Consider the following 12,995-nt stretch of genomic DNA (forward strand, 5'->3'; position numbering starts at 1 on the left):
ATGCCAAAAGGTACATGTACAGTACATGTACTGTACCTAGCTTGTATCTTATCTATATTTTTATAAAAATAGACATGGACTGACAGGATATATATCATTCTTCCCTTTACCATCACTCAAGCCGCATGACATAACTCGTAACCCGAAAAATAGAAAACAAGCATATAGTGAGGGGAATATAGATACAACTGGGGTATTTGTTTATTTATTTTCTGGTGCCCGCTCCATCTGCTCCGCCCACGTTCCCTCTGACGGTGACAAGGGCGAATTGGGCGATGAGACCTTTGGCGCATCGGGCGCCGATAGGTTGGTGTTGTTGTCGTTGGCCGTAGCTTCAGAGGCATTGTTTGTAGCGGCCTCGCCCTCTTTCTTCGACCCAGGAAGAGCAGGGAATTCGCTCTCGTCGCCAATGCCTGGTGCAGATGGAGCAGTCGTTTCGGCCGTCTCGCTGGCTTCACGACCGTCCTCCCGGTTCGAGAAATCTCCTCGGCCGCGATGACCGCCTCGTCCCCGTCCTCGACCACCACGTCCTCGTCCTCGACCCCGGTAGCTAGACCCGTCCTCAGCAGGGTCAGCCCCGTCATTGTCACGTCGCGAGAAGCCTGTGACACAGCCGTGCATGCCTCTTCGGTATTGGCTGCCGCCGCGACGGCCTGTAAAATCTTCTTCTCGCTTGTCGGCATCCCATTCGCGCCCCGTCTGGGCGTTGAGTTTGCGCAGTCGGTTGCGCTCTCGTTCTCCGTCCATGGCCTTTCGATTCAGGTATTCCTGGCGCCGCCTCTCCTCCGCAAGCTTCTCCCGCTCCTTGAATGATGCCTCGTCTGCCTCTGCGCGCGCATGCGCTGCAGCGATCTTGGCCGCAGTCAGCTTCGCAGCCGCCATGCGTTCGGCGAGTTCCTCTTCTGTAAGTTTGGGCTGACCAATGTCAGTCATATATGCACGTTGTGTAACTTAGCCAAGCGATGCCTGGGGATTCTGTCCTGCGCGTCCATACCTTTTTGATGCCTCCTGTGCCACTGCGGTCCCCCCGAACGGCCTGGACACGTGGTGTGTCCGAGCGACCTGATGGTTTGGATGGGGTCGCAGTGTCTTTAGCCGGCTGTTCTTTACTCTCTCCTGCAGTTTGGCCATCATCCTTCTTGTCCCCTTGATCTACTTTCTCCCCAGATTCGTTCTTCGGACCGCCATCTCGGCCACCGCGCCCTCCCCGGCCTCTCCCCCGGCCTCTCCCCCTCTCGCCTCCTCGATGATAACCACGGGGTCGTCTTGACGCGGACGTCCCGTCCTGCGCGTTGTCTCCTTCAACCTTTTGTTCTGCCTCGGGCACATCTTCCACTTGCTGCACCTGCTGCTCGGCGGAGATGGGAATGATCTCGTCGTCGAATAGATCATCCGCACCGCGGGTCTGGGCAAATTCGTCTACAGGAACCGTGTCGACGACAGGTTCCGCCATGTTTGCGGATTGGACTCGATCAAGGAGACGATACACGGGAAAAAGAAGGACAGGCTATGCGCGCAGGTCAATGCGACAACACAGCTCGAGCTCCGTCGTCACGCCAGCCCAGGAAAGAGTCACAAAAATCGCACTGCAGCCAGGCACGAGTTAATTGTTCGAAACTACTTGATGGAGACCAAAGCGGGACCCCGAGCGGTGGGGTTGCGCAGCGGTCGAAACAATAATGACAAGGCTCGTCGGCGAGTTAAATCCACGTACCGTGCACGTATTCACCAATTTTTGTTTTCCGCGATTGAATAATGGATCGCGTATTGACGCTCCAGCAGGGAGTATCCCGGTGAATAAAGAACGCAAGGGCCTTCTATTCGAAGTAAGAACGCCAGTCGTGTCGCGGTCGCGCCGTTCCAATTGTGGCAACCAAAGGCGGTCAACAGGGCTAATAATAGTACGGGGTATAGCTCGATGTCCTAGTTGGCTGCTAGTCGTGGCTCCGATCACCGTGGAACATAATGAAAGAGAGAATCAAGGCAAAGACAATAACCAGATTATTATCCACTCTCTTCATTGAATGAATTGGTCTGGCTGGCCTGGAGTCGTCGCCCTTGGCAGGAACGCCCATTCTGCCGGCTGTCACCGCCAACCAGCCTTACCTAAATCCAGGCCTTAGGACTTACAACCACAGACTCGCGCATTCTAATGTGTCATATTGTGTCTGTCAAGTGTCAATTACCTCATAACGCCTCTCAACTTCTGCTTTGATTCGTTCGCCTCGACTCTTCCTTTCCCAGACTGTTAATACCCCGCAATCTGGACCGCGGTGGACTGAGATCTATTAATCATCTGGACCAGTTTCCCCACACGGAAGGACATCATGATCTTCCTCTCTACACGTTGGAATGCGACTAATAAAGACTAGATCACAATGTTATATGCTGGTTCTCAGACGATGATGCGAACCTTGCTTGATCGACGTCATGCCGATCGCTCAGGCTAGACGACGCCGATCAGTGACTACGATTATAAATAACATTCAGAACTGCGATGTCTCTTTGGCATTGACAGGCATGTTGATGGTCTGAGTTGCCATTTTCAGGGAAGAAAAATGACCCCTCGAGAAAGAGGGTATCTACAAAATCCTGCCTGGCAATATCGCCTCAGCCTCACCAGCTACAATCCTGACGGGTACTTGCCATGTGGCCACAGCTGTGACTACGTTGAACATGTGTCAAACCACCTGGAAGCAGGTCGCCCGGAAACTATCCGTATAGTGGACAATTTTTTTGTTCCGGTAATAGTGGTATACCAGGATGTTGGTGAATACCCTGTCTCAGGGCTACTTATGCAAAAGGGCAAGCCCGCGAGTTCCAGGACATGTGCAGCACCAGAACCGAAATTTTGAACCTCGCTGCCCTGGAAGTCCACCTTGTCTTTCAGAGTATGGTACTGCAACCTAGCGATCTGGCCCAGGAGTTTGCGCAAATAGTGCAAACGTCCCAAGAGAAATGAAGCCACTGAGCTACATCGGCCATAGCGAACCAAGGCAATCTGTGGTTATGTGCTTGCATCTAGTCCAATTGACAATCTGTTGAACAGAAATGATCAGGTATTTGCCTTTCCAATAATACAAATAAATTGATGAGATTCCTTCTAGGCCTGGGAATTACTTGTTTGGGTGGGGATCTATCTATCTACCCTGAAACTCCTCAACACGCAGACAGCCCCACTTGCTCGCATTGACCCCATCTAATTAATATAATTCAATTAATACAATGCTGCCGATTGATTTACCGATCCGGTTCTTCAGAAAGCCATACGATGATATCCTCCGAAGGACTCGCCGGAAACCTCATGTGGGGAAACCGTCCGGTCGGAATGTGGATCCCCCCGCATCCAGCTGTCGATTGACTATTCTCGTGAGCATGCTCAGGCACAACCAGGCCCTTGTGGAGTCTCCTCGATGCGGAAAGATGATAAAGAAGCCAGCAGGATGACCTGTGGCGGATGGCGGCGCGTGAAGTTGTTCGCTGCGCTATGACTGTTGTCTAGTGATACTTCCGTCTGATATTGACGTCTGGATATTGTTCGAACAGCGAGACTGAGATCTCTAACAACGTCATGACAGTCACTACTAGCGTGAAAACAGTGCTGGAGACACTTCCGTGCACTCTGCCCACAGAGAAGATCCCAGACGATGTCGATCCCGCGGCCATTGCGACCACGTTCGCCCAGCGCATCAACGACCTGAGTCTCGAGGACTTTACCTCTGATGCTCTCTGGCGTGATACGTTTGCCCTGACAGGTTCGCTGCGGACCTTCTATTCCGCTGTCTCGATTATCCCCGTGTGGAGGAAGCTCTGCCATTCGCGAGGGGCGACAGCGTTTGCCCTACTCCCAGGGACCGCTCACGTCCGTCGAACCGGTCCGGAGGTGTGCTGGCTCGATGTGTCGTTCACTTTTGAGACAGAGAATGAGCCCGCAACTTCCTGCTACGGGTTTCTGTCTTTGGTCCCCGACCCTGACCAGAGTGGCAATTGGAAGATCTGGTTGCTTCGTACGGTGCTCGAGCAGTTGCAGGGGAATCACGGCAATGTCGATCAGCTTGCTCCAGTGATGTCTGATTCAGCCAAGCTGAATGGATTTCCCAAGGCCGTGGATGGAGAGCAACATTTTGACTGCGTGGTTGTTGGCGCAGGACAGGCCGGGCTGAGTACGGCCGGCCGTCTCCAGGCATTGGGGGTGTCCTACGTCCTTATCGAGCGAAATGACCAAGTGGGAGATAACTGGCTGCTTCGATACGACTCGGTTAAACGTATGAGCTCGCCCTTATTGAATGTCGAGTTTTTCATTAATTAACATGACCAGTTCACACAACGAGGGAATATGCCCATCTCCCTTTCGATCGAACCTTTACGCCGGATTACCCCGAATGGTTAACCAAGCATGATCTCGCCAGGGGGTACAAGAAGTGGGTGGCGAAGTATGGGATTGTAAGACAGCCGTTCTCTTTTTCAGGGTCCACATTTCTACTGAATGCACGCTGACTTCCAGCAGAACGTATGGCTGTCTACCAACTTGGAATCCGGCGTCTGGGACGAGTCAAGAAAGCAGTGGATTCTCAATCTCCGAAAGCGACACGCCAATGGTGACTGTCTGCAGTCAATTTCATGTTCACATGTAGTCATGGCCGTTGGGGGAGGGTGTCAAGTGCCCATTATGCCTTCTTACCCTGGACGGGTATGCTGATTCGTCCACGGATGCCTTTCAATGGTTCTATACCGATAACGATGATTAGGAGAAATTCAAAGGCGTCGTTCTGCATTCTGCAGACTACAAGAATCCATTCAGCTGGAGAGGCAAGCATGGCGTCGTGATTGGGACGGCGAATACTGGTAAGTCAGCAGACTCTTGTCATAGTGCACACTCACTGATCAAAATGCAGGCCATGATGTGGCTGACGACATGGTCGAAGCCGGCCTGGAGTCTGTCACGATGGTGCAGCGGGGACGAACATGTCAGGCCCATTGACAGATCTACCCAGTTGTCAGTGAGGATTACTAACGCTATTTCAGACGTGGTTCCACAGGAAGCATACAAAAAGGGAGCCGATGGTAGGGTGACGCCTGTGTTGATAAACTTTCTTTCTTTCTTTCTCTAAGAAACAAACTCACATCGACAGCATTATACAACGCCAAAATCCCCTCCGACGTCGCCGATCGAATCGCCTACTCCAGCCCCCTCGTTGTGAGCCGTCAGATCGGCCTACTCCATTCGCGATACCTGGCTGCTGCCGAGCCGGAGCGGTTCGATGCCCTCGAACGGGTCGGATTCCGAGTCGATCGATACGGCGAGGTCGTCTACCAGCTACACGAGAAGTTTGGCGGACATTACATGGACGTTGGGACCTCGCGGAAGATTGCGGATGGATTGGTAAGATCTCATTTGTTTGTGGTGGTAGATTTGATTCTTTCCCCCCTAACACGTATAATGTATCTATCGACAGATCAAGATAAAATCCGACGCCCTCCCCGTGGCATACACCGAAGACGGACTCGAATTCAGCGACGGAAGCCACCTCAAAGCCGACGTGATCGTCTTCGCGACCGGATTTGCGGGTAACATGCGCGATGTGGTGCGCGAGATCTTTGGCTCGGAGGTTGCCGACGTCGTGGAGGACTTTTGGGGGCTGAACAGCGAAGGCGAGTTGCGGGGGGCGTTTAAGCCATCTGGACGTGAGGGCCCCCCACTCAATCTTTCTTAGAAGAAAGAAGCTCTACTAACATATGACGCTTTTTAGACCCCCGTCTCTGGTACATGGGCGGCACCGTCGGCCACGCGAGGTATTTCTCGCGCTTTGTGGCGCTGCAGATCAAGGCTGCGGTGCTGGGAACTCCTCTTCCGATCTTTGAGAGTCGGGGCAGTCAGTCGATACTATAGATGGGAATAGTAACGGTAATGGTAGCAGTAATGGTAATGGTAATGGTAAGCTGGAAAGGCAGAAAGCGAATATATAAGAATGGATGAATGAGATGAGAATGAGAATGAGAATGAGGGCTTAGCTGAGTTGTATATATGCGATGATAATGTCATTCTTCTGTCTTTTCTTTTCTTTCTTTTCTTTTTCTTTTTATCAACTCAACTCTTAGCTCGTCTATGTACTTGTGATCAAATCAATTCGAGGATAAGAAAAGAAAAGAAACACTCTCTTTCTAATAAATCCTAAAATCCTAATTTGACGAAAGGAAGAAACCAAACGAGTGGAGGTTAAGCATGTAGATAGATCAACATCAACTTCAGCTGTAATCCATGCCCTGATACACCCTATCCCTAACAACGACAAATATCGATCTGACCTTCCCAAGTCGACTATCATCACTACTCCATAATTAAATCTCACTGTTCTACTCTATCGGGTAGAGTTCGCTGAGGAGCTTAATAGCAGCAATCTCGATCGAGCTCAACTCAGCAAAGCTGACCTTCTAGACCACAGAAGGAGGCTGGGGGCCGACAAGGGGGCCCATGCAAGTAATCTTCGGCCCACCGGCAGCAGCAACGGCGCCCTCGACACATTCCACGTTGATCTGGAGCGGGAAAGCGAAGGAAGCCCAGGCCACGGAGCCGTCATTCACGTTCCAATCCCACTCGGTCAGGTAGCCGCAGCTGTTTTCGAACTTGTACAGCTGCGATAAAGGGTCGTCTGTGGCCCAGCCTTGGATATCGGTCACGTTGAACAGGTATTTCCCCGGGATGAGGTAGTAGTTGCACTCGGCTGTGCCTGAGCTGCGAGACAGAGGATGAATGGTGGAGGTCGAATCAGGAGATCGGATTGGGAGAACGCTGGCAATAGAAGAAGATGGCAGCAGGAGGAGGAGATAGGCCACAGCAGGCAAGGAAGATTTGAGTCCGAGCATAGTCGATATTGAAACAAGTGAGGCAGTAAATAAGTGAACAGAAAGAAAGAAAAATCAACGTCCATAGACTAGGGTGGTACTGTACAGTACACAAACAGCCAGGCTCATGAGAGAAAAGCAGGTATACTTATATACTAGATAGAAAGCAGAGCAGCAGCAGCAGCGCTATTTCCATTAAGCCAGTAGTAATTGTCATCAATCTAACAAGCATACCTATTAAAAGTAAGTAGCTGTACGTACGGTACATACGTGCAGGGCAAATCGCAGAGGACGCCTAAGAGGGCCTGCTGTATTATTAGCAAATAACAGTATGGAATAGTGGTCCGAAAAGTGTGCCTGTACGCAAGTATGTATGTATGTACAGTACGTACGTACATACTGGTACAAGGCTGATTGATGGGGACTCCCGTGAAATGGAGGAATCAATAACTAATAATAAATATTATTTATTGTTAGTATGTTGTTTGTTTGTCTGTTTATTTACTGACACACTCTAATTTTACATAGCAGCTACGGCGCAGCGCTCTTCCCGGCGTTGGATATGTACTGTACGTAAGTGCTTGCGATGCTTATCCTCTAGTAGACGGGCCGTGGGCTATCTACTTGCAGAATCAAGTTGACTATTTCTACATATATATATCTGTTAACATGTTGAGTTTGGGAGATTTCTTTATTGTAACTCAAGGCGAGAGGTCCGGTGGTATAGTATGATGATTGTTCGCTGCGGTGATGCTTGCATTGATTGATTGCGAGATAGTAGATTGTCAATTATCCAAAAAAAAAAACAATTGAGATCCCTCACACAATCAATCCGCATGTGTCGTTATTCCGTCCCGTTCAATCCTAGCACGTTGCAATGCGCCAAATCCGGCAGCGTCGAGTAGAACGACGTCGGATACTGGAGATTGGCTACCCCCTTGCCATCATTCCTGGCAGCGTACTGCGTCCATGTCCACTTGGAGAAAAACTCCTGCGTACTTTGATACCCCCGCGCTGCGAGGTAATCGTCATCGACGTTCGGATTGCCCGTCCGCGCAAACGACGCCCACATGTCCTGCACGGCGTTGGTGTAGTAGATGTCCTCCGCCACTCGCAGCGGGAGATCGAAGAGATAGTACGTGCCAAATATCTCGTACAGGTCGCCCGAGTGGCAGCGGTAGTACGGCGTCTCGGGCTTTCCGACGGGGAACGTGCACAGGTCGTAGTAGTCGTAGAACGACAGACCGTAGGCGCGCTGGTGCAGGTACACCCACAGGCTCTCGTACGCGTCCGCTGCCACCCCCGCCTCGACGAACTCCATCGCGTAGCAGAGGATGATCGTGTCTGTGGCGATGTTGACGCTCGCGTTGTACACGCTGCTGTAGTCCGTCGGAACCTGCCACAGCCCCGACGCAACGATCGCGTCCGCCTGTGCCTGGTCAATCTGACCAACTTCAATGAGCGTCTGCAGGGACGCGTTGAAGCTCGAGATATTCGGTGCCAGCGTCTCTTCCAACAGGGATTGTGCCTCCTCGGGCATGTACCCCGTCATGAAATGGACTGGGTTGATTGCGTCGCGGCCCTTGCTCACCTGAGCCACAGGCAGGTCGGTAATATAGATCCCATCCACAACCGTCTCCCATGAGGTGGCTTGGCTGATATTTAGCAGCGTCTCGGCCGGGAGAGCCTGTAAGCACTGGAGTCGTTCCACCCCCGTGTTGTTGCAGAGCGGCTGCAGGTAAGGGAGAATTTTGGCCGCTGCGGCGCTCTGGTTCGTGGTATGGCCGCCGATGGACTGCGCGATAGCCCCCTGAAACAGTCCCTTGGCCTTGGGCGAAGTGACCAGATCTATGATCGAAGCACCCCCGGCAGACTGGCCAAAGATGGTTACGTTGTTAGGGTTGCCTCCAAAGGCGGCGATATGCTGTTTGACCCAATTGAGGGCAACGATCTTGTCTGACAGGTCGAAGTTTCCGGGGACGACATCATCGCCCAGGCTCAGAAACCCGAAGATGTTGAGCCGGTAATTGACTGTCACCAGGACGACGTCGGAGCGGCTGACCAGGCTGGCGCCGTCAAAGGTCGAGTCGCTTCCAGTGCCGGAGACCTGTCCTCCGCCATGGATCCAGAACATGACGGGCTTGAGAGCGTCCTCATTCGCGACAGAACCTGGCGACAGTGGAAGAGTGGAGGTGAAGACGTTGAGATACAGACAGTCCTCGCTGTTGCCCCAGGGGTTCAGCCCGTCCGAATTGCCTTCAAACCAGCCAGTCTGCAGACAGGCAGGCCCGTAGCGAGTCGCTTCGACGTGAGTCTCATTCCACGGCTGCGCGTACTTGAAACGGAGGTCCCCCACAGGCGGCTGTGCGAAGGGAATCCCCAGAAACCGGAACGCCATGTGGTCGCGGAGGCCTTCGAAGGTGGTCCCATCGACACTCTGGGTCTTGACACGAGGGAAGGCAGAGTAGTCTGTGTCGACCTTGCTGACGAATGGGGCACTGTTGGTGCACAAGAACGGCAGCAAAGGGTGAGCAGCTGTCGGTACGTGGGATACATTTCCCTCCCAGGTGGTTGGGGCAGAGGAGCTGCAGGACGACCACAGCAGCTGATCACGGTCAATGTTGTGAAGGTACTGATGGTAGGTGAACTCGTGGAAGAAGTCACCATAGCTGCTGCAGCTCAGCAGGGTTTCGTTGTACGATGCGCATGTCCTGACGGCGTCTTCGTAGGTCGAGGGCTGGTTGAAGAAGAGCGCGCTGGGCTGCTCGCCATGCCGCGTCCAGTTGCCGTCGTTGCGGAAGAAGACCGTCACCGTGCTGCCTTGAGCCCATGCAAAGGCCACAACACTGGCAGCAATGCTTGCTCGAGTGATAATGGTCATGGATATCGTGAAGTTCAAGCACGAAAATTCAAGTACCGTCCACCAGGTATATATGCAATTATAAAGAGGTCAGTATCATACACTCGATTTCATCTATGTATCGCACATTGGTCATTGCTCCGTTTCTCGTAAACATTGTCGCGGATTATCGACAAGATCTGGGGATCAATGTGATGTATATGTACTCATTAAGGCGTTCAATAACCCCTCAGCCAAGCAGTTCCAAGCTAGGCAGGTATATCAGGATCCCCACAGAAGATCCTCACCCCGCATGCTGGCGTTCGGCACAGCAGTCCCCTTGTGCCTGGTTTCTTCTCCACGGGGTAATAGAATAACTAATAAAAGCGATGATATCTTGGTGAACTAATAACGAGTAAGCCCACTTGAAGAATCAACTTTGATTGGTCAACTGTCATGGAGATTATTTACCAATTTAGCCAGATGATAAATGCTCCTGTATAACCGGAAATATATCCGTGTCAAAATGTCCTGTAAAGTAATTAGTAAGATCGCAGGTCAGGCAATTAGATAGTGACGTAAGATTTTGTAGATTTATTTAGTTTTCATGAAGCTGATAAGGCTGCTAGAAATGTCTATGTATTGGACTTAGGCTGCAAGGTATTGTCCGAAGATAAAAAGTCAGAATCGAAACTTTTGTAGCTGCGCTCAAATAGAAAAATCAGAAAAAGAAAGTTCAGAAGAAAATCTAGCAGGAGACAGTGGGAAATGTTAAAAAAAAAACAAGTCATGCATAATCATCAGTCGTCTCGTGAATGATCAACTTGAGCTGGTTCCAGAGTGTCAAATAAGATAGATAGATGCCAATAAAATATGCCCGAAGATATTATGATAGAATGGCAGAATGTCTGTAGCAGCAGAAATGGTGACAAAAAGAAAGGAGGGAAAATGATAGAGCCAGCTCCCGGACAAATACTGCTTGATAGCAAATCTAAGATGTCTGGAAAAGGAATGGAAAGATATAGACAAGAAACCTAGACGCAAAGAACAAACCTAATGTTGAGAGTTGGAGTCAGCAGAATTATAACAAGACTGGAAACAGTGATTGAACTTACCACCGCAGAACACGACTAGCACGGCCGCTTTGGGATTCTGCACCGCGATAATGGCAAATAAAAGGGAACACAAGGTCCAAGGAGATAACTTGATCCCCAAAATGCCGCTTAGCACCGGGAGGTCATTGAATCTGACGGCGGTATCCTCCAGCACGGTTTCGAGATTCGCCGCTTTTGCGGTTAATTGGTCTAGCAGTGCCTGAGCAACCTTGGCGCTAGCTCCCAGAGCTTCTTGGACCTCTGACTGTGTTGCCAGGGCCTTGGCTTGTAACGTCTGTGTTTCGAGCAGCTCTTTTGCCTTGGATCCAGACTCATCCAATGCGCTCTCGAACGACTGAAGGCGCTGAAGAGAGTGAGAACGACATCACCGAAAACCAGACGGGATACACACCTCCAGTATGAGATGCTCTTGTTGGTGGATTAGAGAAAACCGCTCAGCAAACCATTCCTGTATTCATCAATATTCAGGTGTCAGAGGACATTGTTGTTGCTCCTACCAGAGCTCCATCAACGCCAACCACCCTCTCAGACAGCCTCGCCATGTCCTGTGTCACTAACGCGTCCAGAGACAATCGCATGGCAACTGCCAGCTCCTGGTTTATTTTGGCCTCGCGTTGCTGTGTTTCTGCAAACTTGGCGTTCCGGCTCATAGCTTCCTCGTGCATTTCACGAAGCCGGTGTTGCAACTGTTCAACGTCGTTGGAAGAGGCCCGAATACCCTAATCCAGATTAAATGATATTCCATCCTGAGTAGCTGGCGCATACCTCGCCTAAAGCAGTAGAATCTGCCTCGACATCTTTGATTGCTGACATGACCTTTGCTACGGAAGATCCAATCACAGTCTCAATTTCGTTTAAGAGACCTGAAAATATCCCTCGAGCCCGTACGGTACTTTTCTCGAGCTCGCGGAGCAGCTCAGCTCGCATGACCTCTGTCGCTTCCACAAAGGCTCTGTGTTGGGCCGAATCAGTAGCAGCGTTCCGAAGGGCTTCCTGCAGCCCCTTATTTAACTTGGCAGTGTGCTCTGCCAGCGACCTGTGAAGCTTCAGCATATCTTCCTTTTCCACCTCGCTGCGCGCCGCCTGGCATATCACAATCGCGTTTTGTCTACTGTTGCTATAGCTCGTCCACCACTGGGGTCGTGACTCGAGCGATTTCAGGCATGCGTCAAGCACTGTCGACGGAATAGGATCGGGTTCTAGAATGTCCATATTCGCGGATCGACCGCCGTTGCGAGTCTTCTCTGAGACAACATGCAATGGCGAGCATGCGGCAGGAATAGCTGTACCAGCGCCTGTAAGTTCGCAAATGGCAAGTCTCGCCGCGTATAGTGATTTGACCCGATCAAGGGTCATGGGGACATCCGATGCTGGAGCGTTTGCATGGTCACCCAAAGTTTGGCATGACGTGAGTAATTTTGTAGCCGCAATCCGGTTGCATGAAGGAGACGATTTCATGGATTCTAGCAGTTGAATAGCTTCTGAAAAGACAGAATCGCGCTGCAGAGTTCTTGCATTAAGAAACTCGACCAGATCAAAGTTCTCAGCCGACATATTAGGGTCGGATGGAGGTACTGTGGTGATTAGCAAGAGATATAACCTTTTGGATCACTATGCCCATACCACTGGAGCTTGAGGTTTTATAGTAGTCGAAAAACGAGGCCAGCGAAGGCATCCCAAGAAGGGCAACGCATATAAGGAGTTGGGGGAAGGCAAAAGTGTTTTTCATTATCGCAGATTATACGTAAAATAGGTATGATGAGTCAAGAAGAGTGAGAGCAGCAGCCTCGTGCGTGACGGGTAGCGCTCTCTCTACTTCAGTTCCTGTACCAGGAGACTTCAGAAAAGGAGAAAAAGGCCAGTAAAGAGCAAAAGAAGACGCGATAGTGTATGTTACTTGAGCTTATAAAGAAGTTAAGGTCCTCCCTTGAATGTATCTTGAAAAGATTAAAATGCAGCATTGGTATGAGGGGTGGAAGTGGAAGAGGGAAGTCGTGTCAAGAAGAAGGCCTCTTCCATATCAGCGGGAAACGGATGCCATCACGTGTCAATTAAACACCAAAAAGGCCATATAACATTGGGCGCTATCTCATGAAATCTCTCACATCATCTCAGGCCATGAATAGTTGGTCTGATGGAAGCAATTATTCCCAAACTACTAGGTATCTACAGCTACAGAGAAGCATATATATGTCACG

At 50.8% G+C, this 12,995-nt stretch overlaps 5 protein-coding genes across 5 annotated transcripts; 1 reads left to right on the top strand and 4 right to left on the bottom strand.

The window, feature by feature from the left end:
* Positions 1–201: 201 nt before the first annotated feature.
* Positions 202–1,453, bottom strand: T310_4424 (uncharacterized protein; the record flags this gene model as incomplete). The annotated part of the gene is made up of 2 exons (XM_013472711.1): positions 202–915; positions 995–1,453. 2 exons carry the CDS (start codon positions 1,451–1,453, stop codon positions 202–204), a joined length of 1,173 nt encoding a protein of 390 aa, XP_013328165.1.
* A 2,118-nt stretch (positions 1,454–3,571) lies between these two features.
* Positions 3,572–5,890, top strand: T310_4425 (Flavin-containing monooxygenase; the record flags this gene model as incomplete). The annotated part of the gene is made up of 9 exons (XM_013472712.1): positions 3,572–4,265; positions 4,319–4,443; positions 4,508–4,690; positions 4,749–4,845; positions 4,896–4,967; positions 5,026–5,064; positions 5,133–5,383; positions 5,457–5,685; positions 5,751–5,890. 9 exons carry the CDS (start codon positions 3,572–3,574, stop codon positions 5,888–5,890), a joined length of 1,830 nt encoding a protein of 609 aa, XP_013328166.1.
* A 542-nt stretch (positions 5,891–6,432) lies between these two features.
* Positions 6,433–6,864, bottom strand: T310_4426 (uncharacterized protein; the record flags this gene model as incomplete). The annotated part of the gene is made up of 1 exon (XM_013472713.1): positions 6,433–6,864. One exon carries the CDS (start codon positions 6,862–6,864, stop codon positions 6,433–6,435), a length of 432 nt encoding a protein of 143 aa, XP_013328167.1.
* Positions 6,865–7,687: 823 nt separating this feature from the next.
* On the bottom strand, positions 7,688–9,724 carry T310_4427 (Carboxylesterase; the record flags this gene model as incomplete). Its single annotated transcript, XM_013472714.1, has 1 exon — positions 7,688–9,724. The coding sequence occupies one exon, from the start codon at positions 9,722–9,724 to the stop codon at positions 7,688–7,690; it is 2,037 nt and encodes a 678-aa protein (XP_013328168.1).
* Positions 9,725–10,735: 1,011 nt separating this feature from the next.
* Positions 10,736–12,351, bottom strand: T310_4428 (Nuclear membrane fusion protein Kar5; the record flags this gene model as incomplete). Its single annotated transcript, XM_013472715.1, has 4 exons — positions 10,736–11,140; positions 11,189–11,245; positions 11,295–11,516; positions 11,563–12,351. The coding sequence occupies 4 exons, from the start codon at positions 12,349–12,351 to the stop codon at positions 10,736–10,738; spliced, it is 1,473 nt and encodes a 490-aa protein (XP_013328169.1).
* Positions 12,352–12,995: the final 644 nt, after the last annotated feature.

Source organism: Rasamsonia emersonii (genome assembly GCF_000968595.1).
Source record: "Rasamsonia emersonii CBS 393.64 chromosome Unknown ctg1118621760112, whole genome shotgun sequence".
Lineage (NCBI taxonomy): Eukaryota > Fungi > Ascomycota > Eurotiomycetes > Eurotiales > Trichocomaceae > Rasamsonia > Rasamsonia emersonii.